Source organism: Hippocampus comes, unplaced genomic scaffold (genome assembly GCF_001891065.2).
Source record: "Hippocampus comes isolate QL1 unplaced genomic scaffold, H_comes_QL1_v1.1 scaffold174, whole genome shotgun sequence".
Classification (NCBI taxonomy): domain Eukaryota; kingdom Metazoa; phylum Chordata; class Actinopteri; order Syngnathiformes; family Syngnathidae; genus Hippocampus; species Hippocampus comes.
The window spans coordinates 3,932,669-3,960,464 of record NW_017805983.1 but is presented as its reverse complement, the minus strand read 5'-3'; the positions used below and the strand labels follow the sequence as shown (position 1 = coordinate 3,960,464).

General features: G+C 42.6%; 1 protein-coding gene across 3 annotated transcripts; it reads left to right on the top strand.

Moving 5' to 3' along the window:
* The first annotated feature begins 909 nt into the window (after positions 1-909).
* spen (spen family transcriptional repressor) lies at positions 910-27,796 on the top strand. 3 transcript variants are annotated; one of them, XM_019891165.1, is made up of 15 exons: positions 917-1,380; positions 3,201-3,521; positions 9,787-10,392; positions 14,961-15,115; positions 15,218-15,418; positions 15,489-15,640; positions 15,740-15,865; positions 15,945-16,058; positions 16,127-16,240; positions 16,310-16,410; positions 16,526-24,131; positions 24,242-24,541; positions 25,506-25,700; positions 25,772-25,930; positions 26,414-27,796. In XM_019891165.1, the coding sequence occupies exons 1-15, from the start codon at positions 1,298-1,300 to the stop codon at positions 26,543-26,545; spliced, it is 10,365 nt and encodes a 3,454-aa protein (XP_019746724.1). In that variant the 5' UTR covers positions 917-1,297; the 3' UTR covers positions 26,546-27,796. The 3 variants fall into 3 exon arrangements, with proteins under 3 accessions (XP_019746726.1, XP_019746724.1, XP_019746725.1); XM_019891166.1 differs by lacking the exons at positions 917-1,380; positions 3,201-3,521 and adding an exon at positions 4,669-5,732; XM_019891167.1 differs by lacking the exons at positions 15,740-15,865; positions 15,945-16,058; positions 16,127-16,240; ... (4 more) ...; positions 25,772-25,930; positions 26,414-27,796 and having other exon boundaries at positions 910-1,380; positions 15,218-15,235; positions 15,331-15,418; positions 15,489-15,601.

Below are 27,796 nucleotides of genomic sequence, written 5' to 3'. Positions count from 1 at the left end.
GCCCTTCTCTGATTGGCTGACCGCGTACACGCGCAGATGGCATTTACTCTCCGCCAAATTACATATTGTGCTGTCCTGCCTTGATACTGAAGCTTAAAATAGCAACCAAGTGGTTGGACTAAACCGGCTTTTTTTTAAACAAGTCATTCGCTTTTATTTTCATACTACATTTATATGTTAATAAACATTGTGCCACAAGAATATTAACAAATGTAAAGTTGACAAAAAGTCATCCTAAACCACACTAGAAATACTGTACTGTATATAGTACGTGAAAAGAGGATACGCATGCTTTCAGAAGTCCTAAAACAAAAAGCGAACAAAGATTCAGAGCACATGAAAGCATATTTATCCATCCATTAGCGCTTATCAGTACAGATCTTGCTACCTTTGAACTATGCACGTGGGCTTTGATTGCTTGTTACTTATTAGCTATAAACGGAGCTCAGACCGGGTTAAAGTGAAAACGAGTTAAAAGAAAGCAACAAAAGGCAGACAAAAGAGAAACGGATACAATCACAAAAATGCTGATGACCACATCGCCTTTGGTCTATTTCTTTCACGTGAGTTAAACGACTATTTCTGAGCGTTCAAAAGTGAGCATCATTATTTTACAATACAATAATACAACAATAATATTTAATCTAAAAAATGACCAGATGTGGTGTATTGATCCAAGATTGCTGTACTTTCCTGATTGGCATATTTATCATATTTATACATGCGTTCCACTAGAGGAGCATATGTTATTGAGCAAATATTTTTGTATGGGTATATCCCGTTGCTGTAATGATGGGATCCTCCTGGAAGTAACAGTAAGCAGCTTCAGGAGGAAGAGGAGGAGTGGCGGCTATTGTTACGCATGCGCACTCGCGTGTGATCGCATAGGGTGAGCGTAGGGGGAGAGTAGTTCACACACGCACAGACGCACAGGCACACACAAAGCCACGCCTGCGTGGTGCGCCTCTCATTACAAACCCAGGTTTGCGCTGTTTCTTTTGAGGAAGCCCCTGGTTTATTTCTCTCGCCACTCAAAGGTAGCGTTGTGCTCGGGACGCCCCCCTCTCCTCCTCCTCGTCACGGGAACGGCCCGCAGCGCGCTCACGATATGCAAGGTCGCGATTTAAACAGTGCAGTGTCAAAAGAGAACGTGCAAGCCAGGGGACAACAACCCAAATGGTCCTCATTGGTGCAGGACGACTAGTCAGTGGCATTGACATTGCACACCTCTTTTTCTCCTGTTTACTGACATAGCAAAAGCGATCTGTATGGTCGAGCAGCAGCAGCAGCGCGCAGCATGGTTCGAGAAACCAGACATTTATGGGTGGGAAATTTACCGGAAAATGTGCGAGAGGAGAAAATCATCGAGCACTTTAAGCGGTGAGTATAAAGAAAGTGTTTTCTCTTTTCCTTCTCGTATCTGTGCTGTCAGCACCCCATGCTAATCAGCATCATCATCATCTTCATCATGTTGCACACACTTGTTTCCATGTGCATGTCGACAGCTTCACCATTTTCTTAGTAGCCCACCTGTCCACCTGTCACCAAAGCTGTAAAAATATTTTTTAAAAACATGTATGAACGCTGCACTTGCTTCTACGCTGAACGGTTGCTGGAAGTACTTATTCAATGGTCGAATTATGCATTGGGATCTACTGTCAGTCATGTCAGTGGTATGTGTTTGACGTCGTGCAACCGCAGTGTAATTTTGTGTGTGTCCAAGCTGGATTTGATTAGACTGCAGCAAGAAGAAGCTTTGCAACTCCCCAACACGCTCTCGCACACACAGTGGTTATCATTGTGGCTTTTGTTTCTGGTGTGGATTTTAATGAAATTGTTCAAAATCCATCTTAAGGAAAATTGTCATGCGCTTGTTCGCAAGATGTCAAGAAAATCACAGCCCTCCTCACAGCTGCGTCCATATGTGGCCTCCAAACGCCAGACTGCTCAAACCATCGCATATGCGTCTACGTTTCTTAGCCCTCGTCGGCGTCGCCTTATCAGCGTAAACACGCACGGCCCAAAAATGCAAAACGCGTCCGTCTCCGTTGCTCAACGTGAACGCTAGAAATAAATGCAAGCCTTTACGAGCGTGCATGTATGTGAATTGATGTGCGTCGCGCTCGTGCAATGTCGCAGGAGGAAGGTGCCTCCCTCCGCGGCTGCCGGGGTTTAACTCTGAGCCAGCAGAGTGATGTGATGTGGATGTGATGTGATGGGGAAGGCAGAATGAGTGAGCACGGGTATAAAATGGCGTCGGAAGATGTGCGTTGTTGGGGGAACTGCACACCCCCAAAATATTTTGGCACTAGTGGTGACAGTGTGACCCTTGGAGTTATGTAGACTTGATAAATTTAGTTTGTTTTTCATAATGGGTTCTGCACTTTTGTCATTCTTTTCAATGCTGGATGGACCTTTTTAATTTTTGGTGTCCAGGCTTGAATGACTTTGACCCCCCACCATTATCAACTCTTAATTCCTATTCTTATATCTCTTGTCCAGAGTTCGACTCTGAATGGGAGCACTCATTTACATGAAATCCATAGAATTTTTTGTGCACATAGTATTTATTTATTTAACCAATTTGCCACCCACCAGAATTGGAGCCCTTTACAGCCGCACCAATTGCAAATATCAAAAACCACCATTGTGTACAGTACTGCACTTATGCAGTATGTTAGTTTTTTTTAAGGGGGGGTGCAAGGGATTCCTGCCAGTTTCAATTAGCTATGTGAAATTTGACAGCAATTTCTATCATGAATGAAACCATAAAAAAGATCTGAAAAGCCACAGAAAGCCAGTCATTTTGCTTTGAAGCAACTATATTAGGACCATTTTGGCCATATCTAGGGGTCATTCAAAATTCGCGATCAGCCCCCTCAATGGTTTAGTGAAAAGTGGGACAGTTCAGGTGAATAGTTTGGAGGTGAATATGTATATCCCTGTAAACTATGTAAATGCTAGAAAGTGTCACACAGCAAATTGATCCCAAGCAAACCTCTTGGTGGAAATGAAACTTTTAAGAACTGCGCACGTAAATTCATGTGGCTTTTGCACAAGATTCCATTCATTCCCCCGTAAATTTTGACGATTCATTAAATAACTTCTCAATCTGGGAAATGCATTTTAGAGAGAGGGTTGTTTGGTATTGTTGGCACTTGGCTCATCAGTTTGTTTTTGCTGTTTTTTTTTTTCTGTAGATATGGACGCGTGGAGAGTGTCAAAGTCCTGCCTAAACGGGGTTCAGAAGGCGGAGTTGCAGCCTTTGTGGATTTTGTGGACATCAAAAGTGCTCAGAAGGCTCACAATGCTGTCAACAAGATGGGGGACAGAGACCTGCGCACTGATTACAATGAACCGGGCACCATTCCTAGTGCCGTGAGGGGGCTGGACGATAGTCTGTCCTTAGGCTCTCGTGGCCGGGATGTATCAGGGTTCACACGGGCGCCAGTGGGGGGGGTGTATGGCCCCCCTACGTCGCTCCACAGCAGAGATGGACGCTATGAACGGAGACTAGACGGGTAAGTGGATACAGTTTTTATGATGGCAGGGGGAAGCAAGCTTTTTTTTTTTTTTTTTTTCAATTAAAGAGCTCAACTCCAAGTGTCTTTCTAGCATGTTCACTGACGTGTGTAGGAGGATATAATCGTACAGGGATTCTCAAATCAGCTCTCCTGGATATTCTTAAATACAGAGACTGCATTACTTGTTAACACTTTGTGACTAAGGTCGTACTCACATGAGGCAATCGGTGCCGTTCTTGCGCCCACTTGACACCTAAAATGTGGTCTGAGTGTGCATTGCACCCTGAATATCCAGTAGAGAATCTCCAAAACTCTGGTTATAACCTAGGCTAAACATAGCTCCTCACTGAAATACAAATCTTGTCTTCTAGTCGTGGTGTATCACTTCAACATACTTCATCTATGCTATCTTGGTGTTTTTCAGAATGAGCACAAAATACAGTAAATGACTGTGCGACACTTAATGCAGTCGATCCTTTCAGCACTTATTCTTGATGAGTACCACCTTTCACAATAGAAATAAATATGCAATGCACACAAAACATAACAAAAGCCAGTGCACGCGGGTTGAAGCAGGGCGCATGCAATGAACATCCTCGTCAGTTATTCAGGACAACGGCCTCATTAAGTGAAACAAATATACTAGATGACTCGAAATAATTTACTGTAAATTTCAAAACATAAAGTCCACGGCACACTTGGTCACTCACGGGCTCATGCCCGCGCAGTGTATTGTGCTTATCCCGGCAGTTATTTGCACTTTTCACAACCAAAAAATAAATGTAGGGTTAAACAAAAAGTTTATTGGGCACAATCACATGCACTCGCATCATGTGATCTTTCGTCTAGCAGTTATTTAGGCAAAGTAGAAATAAAGAAGACTTAAGATAATTGACAGTCAAGTTGTAGTAATGCTCCGCTGTAGTGCCTGAATGGTTAAAGAGCAGGAAAGGAAGGGGCAATGACGGCTGTGTATCGCCTCATGTGAGTGTGCATGATCTACTGTGTCTGGTCGCTCATAGCGTAAACAGCGAGATTCTTTTTGTAAATAGAAGCAACTTTGTCAGGTGGACATACAGTATCATTTGTGGAGGGTAAAGATTGGACGTGGTACATTTTCCCAGGAATGTTGAAGATGGCTAAATACAGGGACCTAAATCAGAGTGGTCCAGCGACTGGGATTCCTCTCTTAATCTGGAGTTACATGGCTGGCCAGGTGGATTATATTACCGTTTTTCCCGATGTAGTCAAACAAACAAGTACCCAATGTACAAAGTATAATACAGGACAGTATTATTTGGATGAGTGTCATCTTTGATTTATTTCACAGTGGAGTCATGTGGATAATTTAAACAGGAAATGTATACCCCACTGCTGGATTAACACCTAAAGGATATTCTGTCCTGCCAAAGGTACGGGTTGCTTTCTTGGGCCCCTCTCATTTCTGTTATTTGGAATTATGTCTGAGATCAGGGCATTACAATTTGAGACCTCTTGGAGACCACAACAGCACAAGAGACATAAGTCACCATCGTTGATTGGGACCCCGCACCACTTTTTTTGGGGGGGTCAACGACTGATATGAACGATGACCTCCTTTTTGTTGGAGATAATGTGCCTATGGAATACCAACTTTATCCTCTTGCGTGGAACCATACATTTTGGATGAAAGCTTATACAGTCACAATTTATCCTGTGTGTGGAGTGCATGTAGATTTGCACATGGACCGACAACTAAAGTAAACCTTTGACAATGCATTTTCTTCCCAATGCCATCAGATGAGTGCAAGAAGATGGATTACCATTGATCAACACCTTTCACTGGAAAAACTGGAATGTACTGAATTGGACTGATGTCTCTCCTTTCATGGAATTTGCAGGAGCTTACACACAAAATGACAAGTCTAGTTAAAGATGGACTCTTGGATATTATGTAGTCATGAAAGACTATCACACGTGCCTGGATGGATATATGGACTCAAGGTGACTCATTGAAGCATTTGGTATTCCTGAGTGTGGATCCCGTTTTGTCCTCCTTCTCCTCGAAGGTCTCCTTCCCTGAAGATGAGGATTACGTTTTTTCGTATTAACCATGTTGCTTCATTTTTGTCCCTCCGCCACTTTCCACTCATCATTTTTGCCCACAAAAAGTCCTATCTCCCTTTATTGTATTTGGAATTATAGGTCAAGTTACCACTTTCTCAAAAGGTTGGTATGTCCTGCCCTGCCTGTGTATTTTAGCTGTCCTCGCTAACCCCCATAGTTTGCACCGCTGACTCTTTGATCTTCACACTAATAGCACTAGCTGCTGCACTCTATACTTTACCTTCTATTGTTTCCCCTTCTCGTCAACTTTTCTTACCTGACCACCAGCTCTCATGACGGTAATACAGTGGTATTGCAGGAGTAATGATCTCAGTGATTTCCTGGGTAGATCAGGCTCATGTTTCCATGCTGAAAAGGGATAAAATCAGTGCTGTACTGCTAGAGGAAATAATTGCATTCCAGGGTCAAACCATCATTACCCTACAAGAAACCTTTTAACCTTTTTAGCTGACATTCAAGTTTAAAAAAAAAAAAAAAAACGAAATCAGCCAGCCTTAACTTTAAAGTGAAGGTGATGTCTCTTGCAATTGTTTTTTTCGTAATTTCTTTGATGTCTTCTAAATGGTGTGTGTGTGTGTGTGTGTGTGTGTGTGTGTGCGTGTGTGTGTGTGCGCGCGCGCGCGGCGCGCGTGCGTGAGCTATGCTCTGTGCGAAATACTGTCATCTCTTGTGATGTTTTGGGGCCACTTGCAGGACATTGAATAAAATGCGCTTATAAATTAAATGTATTATTATTATTATTTTGTGCAATGAAGCACTTTATTCCCCCCCCCCACTCCCCAATTTTGAATTGAATACAACTTTATTGTCAAATGTACAGCACAGATGAAATTTCTTCCCTCTCAACATAAAACAAGAGATGCTGCTGTAGACTGCAAATTCCCCAGTGTGGGACAAATAAAGGTTATCTTGTCTTATCTTATTATAAATGCAGCCAAACAATACTTGATTATGGAATTTGCTTTTTTTTGTCACATTGCCACTTATTAGTCTTTGATGCTTGTTTTGAACTAAGGTATATGAACTACATTTGAAGTCCCTGTCTAGTGAAAAAAAAGTCTTAAATTTGACACACCGGAGAGAAGAGTATTGTTAAAAACCCTGCCAAATTTGAATGTATAAAAAGAAATCGACAAATAGATGAAATCAAGCTTCAAAATGGTGAAGAATTAAGATATTCCCACAGCTCTAAGTTGATGCGGGAGGTTCTGCTGAATGCACTGAAAACATGCCCCACTCGGCTTTAACATTTTGTTCAAATACATTCGTCTGTGTAGCATTTGCCTACACATCCCTACATATTTTGAGCCACGAAAAAAAATATCCGCTTTAAATCTCAGGCGCCTGGAATATACAGTATCCCATCTCCTCGTCACAGCGCTTTTCCATCCCGCAAAGACTCTGTGCTAGCTGCTTGCTAGTTTGTGGGCTAGCTCATGAGCTAACAACTTTACGGAGGCCATGAACCGATTGGGGTCAGCCAGTATGTCCCAGCCTCAGTCTGTTTTTTTGACGTGTTCGTGTGGGTCCATGTAACAGACAATTGAGGGAAATTAAACCGTTTATAAACACGACAGCAGACATTATTCAGCCTGATGCTTACGCCGAGTCATTTGTGCACACACTTTTTGCTAGTCTAAAAACTCCGCAATGCTTTGCCTTCACTGTAGTACAGTTGCCTGAATAACACAAAAACAAAACACATAACATTGGGGAAGTTAAATAACACCGAGCTGTTCTTTAAATTGTGGCATCCAGGGAAGATGCATTATTCGGGGTGTAGGCATAGCTAGCTAGCTGTAGTGGTGGGAATGTGACTCGAAATTGCACTGGATAGCCACAGATGGAATAAAAGCACTCAGTACAGTAATCCCTCATTTATCGCGGGGGTTATATTCCAAAAAGAACCAGTGATAAGTGAAATCCGTGAAGTAGGATTTATAAAAAAAAGCAAAAAAATGTGAGAGGGACGAAATTTCAAATGTGCTGTATGTGAAACATACAGCACATTTGACAATAAAGTTGTACTTGGTACTTGATAGTCAGCTTTATTTTTTACAGTTATTATACAATACTGAACTATGTATACAATGCAGACGCGATTGCTCTGCAAGGGAAGCTCAGCTTCCCCTAAAATGTCAAAAAGTAAGTGATCAAATATATGTGTGTACGTACAATTGTGTGGACATATCATTGACTAAATATGGGCTACAACCCTCAACTTTTGTTCCGAATCAGCTTCTTATTACTGGTTACGACGCGACTCTCTTCTCATTCATTCCCGCAGCTTCACTGTGCTTTAAACTGTGTGGACGCTGAGCGTCGACCGCGCGGACGCTGGGCGTCTCGAGAGTTCAGTGTAGGTTGTCCCAATGCGTTGAAACGAGACGAGTCATTGGATTAATGCTGGTTTTGTCCCGCCCACCGGATGCTCACAGTCTCTGGGAGTCTATGGACAGTGGCTGTTTACAGGCTGGCCAGGAAGCTCAGTTTTTCTGCATGATGATTGGATGAGCTGTCTGAGGCTGAATCTCTTTTTGATTGACAGCGAAATGACACCGATCTTATGGTGAAGGCAACCTTCTAATTTTTTTGAAAAGGAACAGAGAGTAGAATTCATGTATAAATAAACGGCCACATTTTATGATGTAGGTTGAAATTGAGCTTCCCCTCCTTGACAGACCAGCATCCGCCACTGATACAATGAAACCAAAGACCAAAAATTTGCAAATGTAAATTTGGAAAGCTGTACAGAGACGAGGTGCGGAGACTGTTCACGTCGGTCAGTGCCTTAGCCAATCATGATGCAGAACGCAATTCACTGTTTAAAAGCATTAAAAAACTGCACTAAAAAAATCAGTGAAACAGCGAAGCCGCGGAAAGTGAAACACATTAGAGCGAGGGATCACTGTTCTATATAGTGAAGGAGGGCTGGCTTATGCCAAAAAGCCCATGTGTGCCATACCTGGGCTTCATTTTAGCCATGTCCCAAAAATCCAGACAGCTGAAATAGTGGAAGGTGTGTCTATGTCAACAATTCAGCACTGCATTGCATTGTCTTTGCACTTTTCAGTTATTACCTTCAAACATAAACATTATAATGCAAACACATTTCTTAAGCCACTTTACAGGGTCTTTAATGATTTGTGTCACACACATTTTTCTAAACAAATCTAAACTTATCAAAACAGACTATCAAAATATTTCTGCACAGACAAAAGAAAAAAAAACAATGTATAGAAAATAGTCTACTTATTTTAGGATCTGTGTACATGCATGTTCCTTTTAAGAAGTGTAGCCTGGAGGGTTGGTGTGTGTGTGTGTGCGCGTGCGTGTGTGTGTGTGTGTGTGTGTGTGTGTGTGTGTGTGCGCGCGCGTGCGCGCGCTCGCGCACGCTGCACGCACTAAAATTGTATTAGAATTGAGTTTGGCTCCTGCTCTGCCTCTTCATCTTGCTCTTCTTTTATGCTGCATGTCTTCTAGTAGTGCTGCATAGCATGTTGCGGCACAACGTAATACAACACTGAAGGTGTGCAACTGTAAATTCTAATCAGTTTGTATACTGTAAAAACCCATGAGTGATCACTTAAAAAATCCACAATATAGTGAGGGTGCGAAAGGTGCCCCGCTGTGTAGCAGGATTGACTGTACTTTAGAGCACAAATTAATGTAATGTGCTAGCCATCAAATTACCGTAGTACGTTTTCAGTGAGGGTCCTTATCACAAACTGATGTTATGAGGGAGATAAATAGCTTCTCCAAATCAATGTTTTTAACAGAAAAGTAAGAAAAAAAGGCGAATTATTAGTGCAAGCATAAAAGTGGAAAGAACACATCACATAAAAGTCTACCATTCAGAAACATCCTCATCATTTTAGGTTTGGACAGAACTGAAATTTGTTCAATGGTCCTTCAGGCATTTCTTTGAAAGGTACAGTTGGAATTGGAGTACAGGTTAGCAATAATTATATTTTATCTCCATTGTGTCTGTATTTTCATGGTGACTGACCTCAGATTGTGCAACACAACAAACAGGTGATCTCGGAAAGCCTTGTGCCAGGTTTCTCAGACAATGATTTCAAAAAGGTTGGTCCACTTTGACAAAGATATGACATTTTACTGATTTCTCTTCCCCTCTTGTTTTTGTCTTTGTTAGGACTGCCGAAAGTCGTGAGCGGCAGTACGACCACGGCGCTTACGGCCACCACGAGCGTCAAGGAAGCAGCTTTGAACGCCAACGACATTATGACACAGATTATTATTCGAGAGAGAGAACTCTCAGCGCATCTGGGAATGGTTCCGGTACATCCATTGGAAGCAATACAACTCTGTCCTCTGGAGTCGGCGGTATTGTTAATGCTGTTGCTGGCAATACCGGAACAAGTGGAGCGGCAGGGGCTGCCACAGGGGCAAGTGGGGGCTCTGCTTCCAGCGGGGTTAGCTTCTACCGCTCCCACAGCAGGAGTCCATGTCGCTTTGGGACACCAGAGCCTCGTTATGAATCTCGGACCAGGGAGGCCTTTACTTTGGCCAGTGTGGTTCACAGGGACCTTTACAGAGAAGACAGGGCACGGCGTAGTGAGCGGTCATTTCAACACAGTCGCAGCCGCTCTCCTCACTTGGCGCAGTCGCGAAATCCTTCTCCCCAGAGGCTGGCAAGCCAGGCTAGTCGGCCTCCACGCTCCCACAGTGTCTCGGGCTCTCGCAGCCGCTCCTCAAGTTCAGACTCGGTCAGCAGCACCAGCAGCAGCACAAGTGGCAGGTGAGAGGTTTTTCATGTTTCTATTCAGTTTTTTAGCTCTCCACTAAGTGTTCGTGGTTGTGCTTTTTCAACGGCCAATGGTGCGTGTTTTCGACGACAAGATGGTTTACTAAATAAATTCGGGGGGCTTGAGCGTCCTTGTTGGAAGCTCAGGTGTGCTTTGATGAGAAAAATGGCTGAAATAAAACTCTTGATTTGGCAACTGAAGAGTTGAGACTGTAGCCCTGTTCACATGGCACACATTTGGTCCGACGCTGCACCGAAATATTTTGTTGCGATATATTTTACACCGGAGCAAATTTTGTGGAGCGGTCACACGTGCAAAGCCGCTGAGCGTGACAGCACCGGCGCAGTGTCGGCGCAGCTCCACTTGCGGGCATACGTGCAGTTTCTGCTGCGGACCAAAACGACAGGAATGCGGAAGTAAAACAGGTTCAGGTCGGGCTTCTCTCTCGCGGACTTTTATTTATTTTTCTTTTAATAAATATTATGGCGGACACTATTCTGTCCATGTTAAGAATAGATCCACTTGTCGGCAGTCGTGGAATAAAGACGTGTTTACAGTCAATCGTGTATGCTCCTTACGACTGCCACAATATATGTTTTAAAAAATGTATACTAAAACGATGTGCGAATACTAAACTAAGCAATACTTGTTTTAAAACAAACAATTTGGATAAAACAGAGAATGCGCTGTAATTTAATTGCTATTTAACTGCTAAACAGGAGCGCGGCCAGACGCAGTGCGCACGTATGTTAATTTCGTTTAAACAATCATATAGAAATTATTTCAGATATCGTTACCTATTTATTTGATTTGAATTATTCTATTTAAAGCCTAGTAAGCCGCAGGATTTCTCTGCGTAATTAAGCAAATGCGCATGAGATTTCTCTTTGTCTGGCCTCTTATTCTGTATTTCAGCGTTATTTCGTTGTGCAAATGCATTGATCATGTTCATAAAAATATGTAGATTATTTTAACCGTAAGAAATCTTGTTTTTTTTCTCCCAAAAATACTCACAAATAAAATATGAAATGTCGGGTTTGCTTCGGGCTCGGGCCTGCAAATCGGGCTCGGCTGACATCACTGCTTTCTTGATCCTCTTCTTGATCGTGAGCGCTGTCTTCACCGCTTAAATCGCCAACACTTTTACCGGGAACGGGGGTGCACGGCCGGGCTTCGTCTGTGTCGCTGGCCCCCTCGTCACTGTCGACCGGGGGCGGATTCCATGCATCTGGTAGCGAGCGTAGCGAGGCCACTCCCCCGCAAGCAAGCATTTGCTCTGGAGCAAATTTTTAAACCACCTCCCTGAGGTGGATCAAATTTGGTCCGGTATAAGCTCTTTAGTGGAGCTACGTCGGAGCAAATGTGCACGTGTGAACGCTCGACTGGCGCTGTTTCGGCGCATCGTCGGACCAAACGTTGCCGTGTGAACGGGGCTTGTGATTCCCGCTGAAGTTGAGAGCTGCCCTGAAGTCTCCACCTTGCTTGACTTGCTTGTGTGTTCACTGCAACACTTGAAAGACGCAAGTGTAAAAATTGACAACTAGCCGATAAGAAAATGAAGAACCTTTTTGCTTTGTTCCTAGTCTTCTTTTGTTCGACAACTTGCCATTTATTATGGTGAGCAACCAGCCAATGTTTGGGTAGGCACCGGTATCTAGCAATAAATTCTGGCTGATGTGTATATGCTAACAACATACAAATTCATTTCTGGTTATCGGGCTAGTTATGTGTTTACTGTGTAGCTGTTGTAATATTTCTCCTGTCGACACTTAATAATTTATTTGCTTTTTTTCTGTTCAGAATTCATTACTCTCTGCTGTTAAGTTGTTCCAGTCAGACTACTGTTCCATCTAAGCACTTTATTCTGGTGTTCACGACTACATTTCAGGATATCTTAGCGGAGCGCGTGGCTTCACCATCTTCTTTCTTCTTGTTTGGTGTGTCGCATTCTCAGTGATAGCAATACTTGTCAGAAGTGCTGTTTATTTGCCACCATGGGGGCAAGGGTTAGTATCTTCAATGAGCGGCGCTGCACCATGGAAGGACAGTGCTTATCCATGCAAGCTATTCAGCCGCAGCTCGCAGCGCTGAGCATTCTCACGGTTGCTCCCGACAAGCCGGGAAAGCAAGAAAGGATTGGTTACTGCTGGATGTGGATTCATAGTATTGATTGGTCAGCCACTCCAGTTCTATGGTGAAACATACTTAAAGCCATTATAACACTAATAATGATAATTTCATCAAGTCCTAACGCAGTTGGTCCTGAGAGTCCAAATCCATACACAAGGCCAAATTTGTACTGTCTTATCTACTTTGACGTACGATTGCCCCAACTTTTGTTTTTTTTTTTAAGAAAAAAAGTTATTTATGTATTTTTCCATCAATTAAATTATTTTTCTTAGGACTTGATTGGAATTTTTAGTTATGGGCTGGGGGGGATATGCTGCAGCTGTAATGAAGTGAAGTAATAAAACAAAGCGAGCCTCATTCACTGGTGCAATTTCAGCCGTTTATTGAACAGGACAGTCAAAACAGTCGAACACACAAATACACAGTGACAACACCTGCAAGGAGCTGCCATAGACCAAAAACACATGCCTAGTTGTTCAGATGCAGTCACGTTTTCTGGTGTGAACTGCACGGTCCTCTATAGATATTGTAAATGGGTTAGAGCGACACCTTTGGTCAGATGAAGTAGTGCTATTTGGGTATTTTCAGGAGAGGGCTGTTCTATCCTTTTCTCACTGCGTACCTCTGTGGTAATGAGAACCACCCCCCCCTCCCCCACCACCACCACCACCTCCCCACCGCCCCAACTCCCTTGCGTGTGATCCAGTTAAAACTGGAAATTTCTAGCCAGTGCTGGCTGCCTGCCCACTCCCACCGGCCAGGCTCCGTCAGTCAGTAGCACTTCCGGGAGTGTCTGAGCACAGAAGGAGAAAGGGAGGGCAGGAAAAAAGAGCAGTGAAAGAGGCTGGCATGGGGATGGTTTGAGCAAAATCAGGCAGCCATGATTTTTAACACACACACTCTTCCATCTAGAATTTCACCTTGTGAGGCAGTGGTGGACAAATCAGAATGAGCATCACTTTTTTGTCATGTACTGTATATAACAAAATTTCAGGTTGCTGCACCTTGGTGCCTATATAGAAAACATATTTTCTGCTAATGCAACAAAATGAAATAAAATAAGAAAAAACAAAAAATTTGATATGCACAATGCATAAATGTACATCTGCATAAGAACAATAAACTAATGGATGAGAGTCGTAAGCACTGAGCAGTTATTGCGTGTTATGTGAAAGGATGATATTCACAGAAGTGCAAACATTTTTGCACGTGTATATCAGCATTATTGCACAGAGCTTGAGCATTTATTGGAAAGAAGATCAGGAATTTGTGCAAGTCTGGTTGATGATTAAGATGGTTCTTATTTTGAGTTGTTTATTATTGCTCTGGGAAAGAAGCTACCTCAGTCTGTTTGAGCTTTGTGTGATCGGGAAATGTGAGACGCTTTGTATTTGTGTTTTTATTCACCACTATTTAGATGTGAAATATTAATTATTTACAGCATTTTTCAGTAGTTATAATGCAACTACTTAATTTGAACATTTATTCTAGCTAGACCAGCCATAAAGATGTATTGTATATTAAAAAAGTACCTTGAATGTGGATTGAAAAATGAGCTTTGAAGGAAGTATGACATGAGGGAAATCATTGTTGTTTTTCATTTGAAATATTTGGAAACATAATAATAATAATAATAATACATTTTATTTATAAGCGCCTTTCAAAAAGCATTATTACCTAATTTCACTTCACTGATTGGCTGGGAGAAATAGTTCAGATTTACTGTCCTGCAGTGCAGCAGACTGGGTCCATTCCAGATGCCCACTTGCATACGTTGTACAATCACTGTACAGTACTTAAAGCAAGAAAAATCCCACACTATATATGGCACGTTTGAGTTACATAAAAAGACGTTTGAGGGTGGAAGTACAGTGGCCATGACATCTGAACAAATTAACATCGTGAAGAAATGGATGAAGCAAAAGAAAAATTGCGTCATTCGCAGTTTTTTTTTTTTTTTTTACATTAAGAACGCGTCATGGTTTTTGTCAGACAATAAGTATTAATTGTTTGATGGGCAAAACGTTTTTGCTCCAGGACATCTAAAACCAATGCGCTCATTTCAATTAATTACTGAAGAAATAATACGTTGAAAAAAAATGAAGGAATTGAAATGAACTTTTCCATTTCTTAACTCCAAGCAATGTAAAATGCCCTCTTCTTGGTTTGTTTTGATAGTTTGAAAACATTTTGAAGGCATGATGTTAGACAACTATAGAGGACCCAAGTGCAACAGCAACAACTGTTTAAGTTCATGTATTTGTCGAGCCGTCCTCTAAAATGTATTTGAATTGACATGATGTCACTAGTTCAGTGGGAAAACAAATTACTCAGTTACTGTTAGTAATTAGCTGTTAGATTTTGCATTAAAACAGGACGTGACAATTCAGCAAGGCTACGTTCCTATGATGTTGCATTGTTTTTGCCTCAGTGATTCTAGCAGTAGTTCAAGTGATGAGTCGCCGGCTCGCTCCGTGCAGTCAGCTGCTGTTCCAGCACCATCAGCACTTCCTTTATCATCCCGTGACGAGGAACCACGTAAAAGCTTCGGCATCAAGGTCCAAAATCTTCCTGTACGCTCTACGGGTAAGTTGCTTGTCAGCCCAAGTGGAAAAAAAAAAGGCCTGTTTTTTTTTTTTTTTTTTCTTCAGTGCACATGCTGTAAGATACACTTTGTGTTCACTACAGATACAAGTCTAAAAGACGGTTTGTTTCATGAGTTTAAAAAACACGGAAAAGTCACGTCTGTACAAATTCATGGAGCATCAGAGGAGCGCTATGGACTTGTCTTTTTCCGGCAGCAAGAAGACCAAGAGAAAGCGCTCGGAGCGTCAAAGGGGAAGCTTTTTTTTGGAATGCAAATTGATGTCACTGCTTGGAACGGTCCCGGTATGTTGTGAAGTCTTGTTTGCGATTCATTGACGAAATGCCTCAACTAACAAGAAATAAACCTTCCCAGAGACTGAAAGTGAGAATGAGTTCCGGCCCTTGGATGAAAGGATAGATGAGTTTCATCCGAAGGCTACTCGGACATTGTTCATTGGGAACTTGGAGAAGACCACCACATATCATGATCTTCTCAGCATCTTCCAACGCTTTGGAGAGATTGTGGTATGTTTTTTTTTTTTTTTAATCAACTTGAACCTTGGACGACGTTTAACAATATATTGCTGACTAAGAGGTTCTTTTTATTTCGTAACGCCCATGAAGGATATCGACATCAAGAAAGTGAACGGAGCCCCTCAATATGCCTTTCTGCAATACTGTGACATTGCAAGTGTCTGCAAAGCCATAAAGAAGATGGATGGGGAATACCTTGGAAACAATAGACTTAAAGTAAGAATAAAATACCGTCAGAAAATCAATCAACGAGTCTAGGATGTGGATATTTTTTAAAAAAGATTTTCTTTCTCAGCTGGGCTTTGGAAAGAGTATGCCCACAACTTGTGTTTGGCTGGATGGATTAGCATCAAACACAACTGAACAGTTTCTGACCCGACACTTCTGCCGCTATGGACATGTTGTCAAGGTGGGTGGACTTGTAATTATACTTTGCCATTGGGCATGTGATGAGTTTGTCTTCTTTGTCTTCTGCAGGTTGTATTCGACAGGATGAAAGGAATGGCCCTTATCTTGTACAACAATATTGAATATGCTCAGGCCGCGGTCAAAGACACAAAAGGATGGAAGATAGGGGGCAGTAAAATCAAGGTAAGCCTGCTCCAGTATGTTGCATTACCCATAAAATAGTCCTTGAAACTGTCTACTTCTTTCTTTTAGGTGGATTTTGCCAATCAGGAGAGTCAGATGGCTTTCTATCGTTCGATGCAAGCATCTGGGCAGGATATTAGAGACTTTTATGACATTCTTTCTGAAAGAAGGTTTGTTTACTTAATAATTAGAATTGATACCACAACTTAAATGAGGGCAATCCTTACCCCACCCACAACACATTTTGTATTGTCATTTGAAATATTTCTGCCCTATCTCCTGCAGGGATGACCGACGCTCTCAATATGAGTTTCAAGTGGAGAGACCATATTATGAAAACGTACGCACACCAGGAACATATGCGGAAGATCCGCGCCGTAAATACACAAGCAGAAGTCGCGAGTTCTACACTGATTGGGATCCCTATCAAGGAGATTACTACGAAACACAGTACTACGAAGACACCCGGGAATATCGAGAATACCGAGCCGATCCTTACGAACAGGATATTCGGAAATACAGCTATTTGCAACGAGAACGTGAGAGAGAGAGGGAGCGCTTCGAGACCGATCGTGGGCGTGACCACGGGAGGAGAACCATTGAGCGGAGCCAAAGCCCAGCTCTTGTTGCCTCGCGTCGCGCTCCAACCCCCATAGCCTCCCCTTCAATCTCTGAAAGGATAGCAAGTGACTCAGACCGCCGAATATGTTGCCCATCTTCTGAAAGAAGTGGTAGCTGCAGTTCAGTCTCCCCTTCCAGATTTGAAAAAGTTGAGAAGACTCGCACAGAACGGTATAATAAAATAAACAAAATTGAGAAGGGTGTTTGTGAGGTTGAAAAGGTCTATTTGGTTGAAAAGGAGAAACGGGCTGGACGTAACGACCGCGGTGATAAGGATAAAAATGAGAGACAGCGACTTAAGAAGCTCAAAGTATCCTCACCAATCAATCAAACATGTGATGTCGAGCCTGAACCTGATAGAGACATGAGCCCAGAGTCTGCCCTTCAAAGTAAAAATGGTAAAATCCTGAAAGATAGCTCAAGTCGAGGCAAGTTAGATCTTCTGCCTTGTGTGGTGCAGTTAACACGTGTGAAAGAAGAAGAAGGAAAACTGATTACTCATGAAAAACAAATATCGAGGACAGAGAATGACAGTCCGAGACTGGTATCACCTCCTGCTGACCAAAGAAGTCCTCTGTTCCGCACAGAGTCATCAAAAGGAAATGTAAAGGGACCCAGAGATAAAAACATGCACCGTTTAGTGGAACATATTGACATAGAGATCAAAATGAAGCCCAAAAAACTGGGAAAATGTGAAATTGGTTTTGAAAGTGGTGTTTCAATCGATTTTGATCGCTTGGCTGCAAGAAAACGGCGTTTTGAAGACTCTGGCCACAATGACCATCAGAAGAGAATTAGTGAAGATGACCTTGGTAGATCTGTCCTTCCTAAACCTTGGAATAATAATGACTCTGATTTTCATAAGAATGTTTTCATAAAAAAGATGCAAAAAAGGGAACAAAACAGGAACAAATCTGCGCAGATATTTCCACTTCATAGTCCGAATGAGGGACAAGACTCAGAAAACGACTCCACAAGCCTTGCGCTTCAGCTGCCGTCCCAGCAAGCACTGCCAGCTGAATCTTCAGAACCATTTGACTTGCCCTTCCTGAAAATGAAATTAGCGCACTCAAAAAGTGAAAATAGCTCCAGTCTCACAAAGACATCCAGTGATGGCGGCCTTGATTTTGATGAAATAAAAGAAAAGAGGGTTTTGGGTGACAAGGACCAAAGTGGAAGGAATTGTAGAGATTCTGAAGATGAGGAAAAGTTTGTGTGCTTGGACCAGACAAATACCTTTACAAAACACACAACTGAACAGAGCCGATGGTTGCGAGCCAAACTATGTGATGTTGAGAAGAGTGACAAGTGTGATAACACACCTCGTGATGAAACTCAAGACTTTGGAATTGAGTATGCCTTGCATGATATTAGAAAACCAAACCAGGACATAAACACTGATGACTTCTCTTTATGTAAAAGAAACAAAGTGGATAATATCGACTCAAAAACAGAGCAAAACTTTGGAACTTGTCGCAAGCTGAATGAGGGTATTTTTCACCATGCAACACCCTCAACAGTCCCCATTTGTCTAAGAAGGGAAGAGGAAACCACCCAGATTTCTATCTCAGACTTAAACACGGAAACAAAATCATCTCTGACAAAAGAACACTTTCTACATGCACAGTCATTGAAATGTAATATGGTCCTGAAACCTAGACATTTTCAAACACCCGAAAGTGAGCCGGAAAAGCTAAAGGCATCATTTCTTGGAGGCAATGAGGACTTCATGTCCAGTTGGCTCGGAAGGGTTTCCTCTGATCCGCCAAAAATGGAACCTCCTTCCCAAAGTGAAAGTGTGAGTAAATGCCAACGGCAGGATTTGGAACCAGGAGAAGTACAGTCCGATTCTGATGATGATGGAGAAAGAAAACAAATCTCTCACAAGTCCAGTAGTTCCTTATCTTACATCCTCAGGGAACATGACGAGAGGATGACAGATCTAAAACTTTGTGGTTCATTGGAAAAGAATAAATTTTACTCATTCGCACTAGACAAAACTATAACCCCTGATACAAAAGCACTTCTCGAAAGAGCCAAGACACTTTACTCTTCCCGAGAAGACAATTGGTCCTTTCTTCCCTCTCGCTTCCCATCATCCACACACAGCCGCACAGATAAAAACAAGGTGGAACTAGCACCCCGACCAATTCCTTCTTGGTACATGAAGAAGAAGAAGAGTCGTGCGAGTGCTGCTGAAAATCTGCACAGCAAAAAAGAGGAACTTAAGGCTCAGGACCAAGAACGCCGGGAACTGTTTGCCTCCCGCTTCCTTCATAGCTCAATCTTTGAACAGGATTCTCGCCGTTTGCAGCACCTTGAACGCAAAGACCAACATTGTGAAACAGGAGTTGATAAGAATTTTGCTCTGCCAGGTCATCCTGAAGTTCAGACAGAATGTGAAGATGGTGATATCCCACCACAGCCCATTGTGCTATTCCACAGTCGTTTTTTGGAGCTACAGCAACAAAAAGACAAGGACATTTGTCCACTTGATGCAGAGGTGCATTCAGTTGTGGTGGAGATTAAACATAATTATGTGCCAGGTTGTGATGATGTGCTGTCTGATAAAATGGCAACCACACGTTTGAAGGTTGATGAAAAATCAGTCTGCCCCCATTCGACCATGTCTACTACTCCAACAGTTCCATGCCTGAAAGAAATGCCATCTCCTGAAAGGAAAGACATTTTACCACTTCCCATAGAGACACATGCGTCATCTAATCAAGAAGACAATGTGGAGACAGTTCTTGAGATCGCTGCCTCGCCACCTTTTTTGAAAGACTTGAAACCTATAAGCCCTAAACCAAATATGAGCCCTCCACCCATACTTTTAGAGGCAGAAAATGAAATAGAAGCAAAAACAGAGGTAATTGAGACCGAACCAGAGATTGGTGACGATTTGCCAATGGAGCACAATCATCCTGTGGAAGATGAGCCTCCAAAACAGGAGAGTTCTGGGATTAGTTTTGAACAGAAGAATACAGAGTTTACATGCTCTGAGTATGCAAAGATAAAATATGAGTGTGACCCGAAGGCACAAATTCAGAAAACGCACCATTCTGAGGAATCAAAGAGACCAGAGATAGTCCATGAAATATGTATACCAGAGCTACAGGTTGAAAGTAAACAAATACCCAACCGAAGAAAACCTAAAAATAAGAGAGGAAAACCACACAACATATTACGCGCATCACCGGCGACCAAAAATGCTAAAGATAAAACTGCGACACGAAAGAGTGAACGTATTGATAGAGAGAAACTCAAAAGGGGCTCATCTCCGCAAGCAGAAGCTCAGAAAGGATCGTTAGAGTGCAAAATTCCATCAAAGTCCCCTATTCCCGTATCAAATTCTGAACAAAACCTTGAGTCTGGGTTGGTTCATGGCAGAACACGTCGAAGAAACGTCCGATCGGTTTATGCCACTGTACGTGAGGGAGAGCAGTCTGGCAAAGAGGCAGCGGAGCCATTACGAACAATGCGCAAACGTGCTACAGATAAAGAACTCATACAGCAAGATGTTCAAATTCCATCTACTAATCCTAGACGAGGGCGCCCACCAAAAAGGAGTATCAAACGAGATCACCATATTTTAACAGGAAAAGTGGAAATACAGAAAACAACGGATGGCAACACAGAGATCGGAGATACTCCAATCATACCAGAAGTTGTGAAATCATCTGAGGGATGGCGCTCTCCAAGAAAGGTTCAGCAAATGCCACTGACTGTATCAACACTGGTTAACAAAAAAGGAAGACGTCTCGACAAACAGTCTGAAGGCGCTACAATTCTAGTTGAATTGACAGATACAGGAGGTTGTGATGAATTAGAGCTAAAACCCAAAGATGATTCGGACCTAACTGCACATTTATCAGGCACAAACTCACAAATGCAGAAAAACGAACAAGACACACCACTTACATCGGCTGATTTTGAGAACCCAGATGTAACCCTCCCAAAGAGCAAAATGGCTGAAAAGAGTGTCAAAATGAAAAAACAAAGGCTCAAACGAAATGCCAAGCAGTTCACCGAAGATAAATCCCATACCTTGAGAAATCTTGAAATCCGTGTAAGTGTTGATGATGTAAAAGGTTTGCTCCGTTCTGAAAATAATGACCCTGAGTCATTTCCAGTCAGTATTAAGAAAACCAACACTCTAGTTAAGTCTGAGGAATCAATATCAATATGCCTTCCCAAAGAATCAAAGGCACTTGATGTGAAAGACACTGAAGATGCTGTATCTGAGCCAGACCTTCCTGTGCATCCGGCTGCTGTTCTTCTCGCACATCAAATGGAACTAGAGCAGGCAGTTGAAAATATAGCCAAACTTACGGACCACCCTCCTCGGCTGTATAAGGAGCACCCTTCAGGGCAAGTGCCCACAGTACCTGCCGTAGTGCCACAGTCACAAACTGAGGTTGAAGAGGAAAAGCGAGCTATACCATCAAGTGAAACAGAACTTGCAGCCGCTATTGATTCCATCACAGCTGAAGAGTCGTGTGCAGATGCGGAAGGATTCACTGCTGCTCCAGCTTTCAGTGCCCTTATTCCCACTCCGAATTCGGTGCTGTCTGGTAACACCAGTGAAGGCATAGAAACTGAAACCGTGAACACCGTGGTGAATACTATTCGTGCTGCAGACTCAGATGATGGTCTTTTGATCTCGAGTCCAAAAGGTCTAAGAGCAGAATCTAGGATTACCGAGGACTCCTCACTTGCCAATACACCCAAAAAAACAGGTAAAGTTCGACCCAAACCGCAGAAAAAGTCAAGAGGTCGTAAATGTGCCATAAATAAGAAGAATGAAGATGAAGTGCGGCCAGAGCCCTCCCGTTTCAAGCTGCCCGAGTCAATCCCAGAGGATCCTGAAATCATAAATTCCAAAGCACCAGTTATTACAACTGGGACCACTTTAGTGGGATCAGTGGTAACTGCTGTCGCTACCTGTAGGCGCGATGTTCCAAGCTCTACGACTTTGGGCACACCCAAAGAGGCAGAACAACCTGAAGTTGAACAGCCCGTACCCAAAGAATCAGCCTTTCATTCAGATTCAAGAGTCATCTCCAATGGCAAACGAGAAGCAGCAGAGTCATCTCCCTCTAGTTTTACTCCTTCACCTGCCCGTCCACCACTTGTATCGCAGTCAGGTCTACCGTTATTACGACCTGCTCAACTTTTGCCGAACTGGCCTCTGAGAACTGAAGAAAGTAGAATTTTTGTTAGCCCTCCATGTCATGTAACAGTGGTAACTTCTACTGTACCAGCATCACCTTCGCTTGGCTCCTCTTCAATCAATCCCCCGATGCCTCCCGATACTAAGGCTTCTGATCTGCATCCAAGTTCCAGTACTTTAAGAAAAATCCTAATGGAACCTAAATATGTGTCTGCATCAAACAGCAATTCTATTCCCAGCACTACAGTGACAACTACTACATCAGATCATTTCCAGATGTCAGAAAATGAAAATACCTCTGTTGCCACCGGCCCAAGGCATGTAGAAGATAAATTGTCTTCACTCCCTCAGTCCATACATTACAAATGTAAACCACTGGTAGAATCCCCCAAAAATAGTGGTGAGAACAACCCTCATACTGTAATTTCCCCTGCTACCTCTGTGATAAGTCGCATTCCGATCCCATACGATACAGATGAGACACCACGGATTTCCCTTAGCAACAGAAGCATGTGTCCTTTGGCAAAACCAAAATTCAAAGCAAATTCTAATGAAAGTCATCGATACCATGGGCTTGACTTCGTTGATGATGAAGTTAGAGAACGCTCTGTTGTCGAGAGCACTTCACGTTCAATTCCTGGTCTTCGAGTAAATACATCAGAGGGTGTTGTTGTTTTGAGTTATTCCGGTCAAAAAACAGAAGGGCCCCACAGAATGAGAGCCAAAATAAGTCAAATTCCGCCAGCCAGTACTGGGGACATAGAGTTTCAGCAAGTTATGCCTAAATCTCAGATAAAGCAAGACCCGATAATTCCTTTGTCCCAGTTTCCCAGCACTAAATTACCCTCAAATCCATCTGCTTATGGACGCACAGGGGTTCTCTTGACCAACAAATCTTATAATGCTCAACCTGTCATTTCTTGTACCAAGCTGGATAGCCATGGACGTGACAAGCCTGAAGTTGTTTATCATACGGCATCACAGGCAAGTGTTGTGAAGATGTTTCAAGAGCCAGTCTCTGCTCCTCAAGTCTTAATGTACAACCAAGCTGTCATAAAGCAGCAGGGTAAGAGACCGGGAACGGATGTCCCACCCCAAAATTCAATTCAACACGCTAACCTCAGCCCTATCAACAGCCCTCACCACCCCTCACTATCTGGATCACGCATAAGCTCCAGTCCTGGCATGCCAACTGAGCGCTCAGTTCTGCAACCAAAACAAGACCCCCAGTCCTCACAAACGGCTGTTCTCTCCCCTTCACGTCTTGTCAAAGTGTGTGCCCCTAGCAATTCCCCAGTAGGAACTTCAGTTGTCATGCCTCATGGTGTGTCATCCAGAGCAAATTTCAATGTCCCTGTGCACCATCCACACTCAGAGCAATCTTCTGTCATCATCCAACCTCACAGTGTCACCCAGTCAGTGACACATGAACCAAGGATCAATGCTTCACCAATGCCTGCAATCAGCTACGGAAGGCGAAGTAATTCTCTGTCCTCTCCTCTGCCAGGGCCAGTACCACACTCAGGCATGTCTCAATCCATTGTCATCAGGCAGTCTCATTCAACTCCCCAGGGGTCATTGGCTACCGGTGGCGGTGTCAGCAGTCTAACCGATGAGGAACACAGACCTTTTAACCAAGCCCTGAGCAGAGCCTCAATACCGCAGATGCAACCGGATATCATGTTGCTTCAGAATGATCGTGGAGGGCTCCATGCAAGCTTAAGTCTGGACCAGTACAGAGGCATGCTACCGAGCATGCTCGCACATCAACAGCTTGGAGAGCAAGCCACTGTGGAAACAAGATTGTCACACAACTCGGAGAACGGAACCAGTAACATCTCGGTGAGAAAGAATGCTGAACTTTCAGAAAAAGAATCCTTCAAAACACGGGAAAGACAGCTGATCCATTCACCGAGTGGTGAAACTCGAATCAGGGCAGTTCACACATCTAGCCCTGTCTTGGTGTCTCCTCACTCTCACGGCCTGCAGCTGTCTCATACTGGAGGTGTGGCCTCCTTTCCAGTCTATCGTGACCCAAGGAGCTTCCCTCCCCAGATAACTGGACATCCTTCATCGGGAAGCAGCACATCTTCACAGGTAAATATAATGCTTTTACTGCTGACAACTTTCATCATGTCAAATTGCATCCTCTACCACCTCAACAATCCATTAATACTCAACATAATGATTTATGTCCTACTCCTCAGATTCTCCCAGAACCTGAATTGGGTCACCTATGTAAAATGCCTCAGTCTCTCAAGCCTGAGAGTCCTCACCTTCACCATTCTACCTCTTCAAACATGTCTAGAATATCAAGGGAGGGAGTCTCACCCTCGTACCAGTCTCCTATGACCACTTCAATGGGCCTGAATCAAAAACCAGATCAGTCACAACCGAAAGGCCCTGCAGCATTCTTGACACTCTCATCTACTTCATTTCAGCCACGGCCTGATGCCAAGTCAGCTCATTCAGGACACCGCTCGATTGACACGGTGCAGCTTTTGACGGTGGGAATTAGACACACTCAACAGTTTTTGACCTCTAATTTATTAATATCTCAATTAGAAAGTGTAAAGAAAGAGACACAGACACACACATAGACACAACTCCCTTCGCAGCTTCAAACATCAACGTGAGACAGGTGCATGCACACCCATCTCCCTTCATAATAACGTTAAATATCAAAGAAATCCCGTGGTAACTTGAGTCCAGGATACAGGATCATTATTTTTTTTTCATCTTTTCAGTATGTTGCTGAGGCAAGCTAGCCCTGCTCAAACTAGAGCGTTAACATTTACTCTGGTGTCTTTGTTCGCTGCGACACATTTATTGCATGAAGTTGGGAGTATAGCCTTGTAGAATCCGTTCAATTGGAAGTCAAAAGCCCCCCAAAAAGTGACAGATTCTTCTGGGTTTTTTTTTTTGTTGTTTTTTTTTTTTTTGTTAACAGAAAAAAACGGATGTCTTTATAATCCCAGTAATTCAATTAGAGGCTCAAAATTAAAAGAAAGTACGAAATTGTCCAGACTGTGGCTAACAAGCTATTATTAATGCTCATTACCAAACTTCCAGGTCACATAAACCGTACCAAATAGATATTTAAATCCAATTCAGTTCTGTATTTTTCATCTAAGTCTAAAATTGAAATGTGAAAAATTAGATATTTTTTCTGATGGATTAAATTCAAATAACAAAATAATTGGTCATGTTTTTGATTGCCAAATTACCAGATTTTTAAGTACTCTGCTCGTCTTTGTCGTTTGTTCCCTACAGCTACGCCCCCTCCACTTTCTTTCACACACTTGCCACTTCGGGGTGGGGGGGGGGTGCACACAGCACTTGAATTAGGGCCTGGAGAAATGTTCCTTGTGTGATAAAATGCATTTTTGTATCTGTAATTAATTCATTGTAATTAACATTTTCAATTACCGGCCTCATGGGAAAATCAAATAAAATCTTGCTTTCGTACAGAAATATCCCATCATGTGGCAAGGTCTCTTGGCGCTGAAGAATGAGCAGGCCGCCGTGCAGCTGCACTTTGTTTCTGGCAACACTTTATTGGCTCAGCGCTCACTGCCACCGCTAGAGGGAGGTCCGCTTCTTCGCATTGTTCAGAGGATGCGGCTGGAAGCATCTCAGCTAGACAGTGTGGCACGACGGATGACTGTAAGTACTTCTGCCCTCAAATATGGAGGAATAGAAAATGATACTGAAACAACTTATGTCATCAATGGCAGGTGGAGAATGATTACTGTTTGTTGCTGGCGTTACCCTGTGGTCGAGACCAGGATGACGTCCTAAGTCAAACGCAAGCCTTGAAAAGTGGCTTCATCACCTACCTGCAGGCTAAGCAGGCAGCTGGCATCATCAATGTGCCCAATCCTGGTTCCAATCAGGTGTGTTGAACCTTTTTTAGTCAAATGGTGTAATTCCCACCCACCGTTCCTTGGCACTTTGGAGAGATCCTCAAGTGTGTCGTGGGAAATTACCCTGTTGTTCAAATGCTACAAGGAGAATATGATAAGCTAGTACAGGTTAAGCTTTTGGTGACATGGACTTTCCCTCCCTGGCTTTATGCGAGCTCGTGTTGTGTGACATTAATAGCCTGTGATGTAAATACAGTGTTTGGCTACACTCTTGCCTTGTTATTTTGCCTCCCGACACCACATACTTAACCCAGTCAGGGACGATTACAGGGACGGACGAAAACCCACTTCCGCCCTTGCTTAGTCCATCCTTTAAAAAAATAAAATAAAATTCTCGTCTTCCGTCCCATGGACGGAATGCCCATCTCTGCTATAAAGGTTGGGAAACACTGGTCTAATCACATGACTTGTGTGAGTTCTTCCCTCTTAATATGTTCATGTTTGTATTTCCAGCCCGCCTACGTGGTGCAGATTTTCCCACCGTGTGACTTCTCCGAGAGCCACCTCTCCCGCCTGGCCCCAGACCTTCTAAACAGCATCTCCAGTATTTCACCTCACCTCATGATCGTCATTGCCTCTGTTTGATTTTATTTATTTTTTCTAAAGCAAAGCCAACACCAGCTGATTTTTCTAAAGTGGAATTGCCTCATATTTTTTATGAAAATCTCAATTAAGCATTTAAGCAATTTTTTTTTCACTATTTTGGTTCACTTCACCAAGTCCTTAATTCACTCAATGGTGTTGAAGTGCAAAAATGTTACTTTTGAAGTACAGAATGTTTCTAAGAGCATTTCTGCTTGAATCTTTAAATGTTGCCATGTTTTGGAGGCATTGGTATGGCTGTGGACTCACTCTTTTGGAGATTCTTGATGGTTTTTTTTTTTTTTCTCTTCATCAAAGTGATTGTGATTTTTTTTTAAAGAGAGACATGAGGAGTCATTGCACTACGTACAAGGAAAAAAATATGAAGTCTGTACAGATTTGAGTGTAAAATCATCCATATTATGGTATAACGCAGAGATTGAGACTTTTCGTCTGCTGCTTTTGTTCCATGGTCAAGTTGAGAGTTGTACAGTTTACAGTCAAAAGTTAGTTAGCAGCATCTTTGCGGGCCATTGTGCAACTGTAAATATGATACACAGTTCAAGACTGATGCAATGTGGAGAGACCAAGTGAATTTATTATTATTTTACAGCTGGATCCTCAAACGTTTTCAATGTGTTCTTCCAACTACAAAAAACTTTTTTTTTTCAATTCTGTGCCAAAATGTACGTGTTTTCTGTAAAACAAAAGAAAAAAAGTAATCATGATCTATTTTAATATAACTTTATATTTCCATTCCTTTTTGTGGATGAATGTTGGGAATTTTCTTTCACCTTTTTCACCTACTGCCCCAAGCCGTCTAATGACAGATGTGCAACGAATGTGACTTGAACTTGCCATCATGCCGCTATTGGATGTGTTTGTTATTGTCTGTCCAATGTGGATTTGTCTTTCTAAAGCAAAGCTGTAAATACTTCCATGTGTCCTCCATGCGCGCTGATATTTCTCTGTGTAGTTATTGTCTGAGGAAAGGGACTCTTGTGTGAAACCGATGCTGAAAGTAAATCACGCCTGCCAGTCTTGTTTTATGACTGCAAGCTCAATACTATCATTGTTCTGTTGAAGGCACTTATCATGTTTTGATAAATTAGAAGAAGAAAAAAAAACAGTGATTGATACGAAAACTGTCTTAATTTGGTTGTATTTCGATGCTCCTCCATGAGGACATTTTTAACTGTAAAATAATTTTGTTGTTTAACTTCTTAAGATCATTAAATGGTCCATGACTCTGAA

What these genes read in the sequence shown, in the direction of transcription:
- spen (XM_019891165.1), top strand. Translation starts at nt 1,298, where the DNA reads ATGGTTCGAGAAACCAGACATTTATGGGTGGGAAATTTACCGGAAAAT. An exon ending in GACATTCTTTCTGAAAGAAG is followed by an intron (nt 16,411 to 16,525) that starts GTTTGTTTACTT and finishes TATCTCCTGCAG; the next exon opens with GGATGACCGACGCTCTCAAT. An exon ending in ACACGGTGCAGCTTTTGACG is followed by an intron (nt 24,542 to 25,505) that starts GTGGGAATTAGA and finishes GCTTTCGTACAG; the next exon opens with AAATATCCCATCATGTGGCA.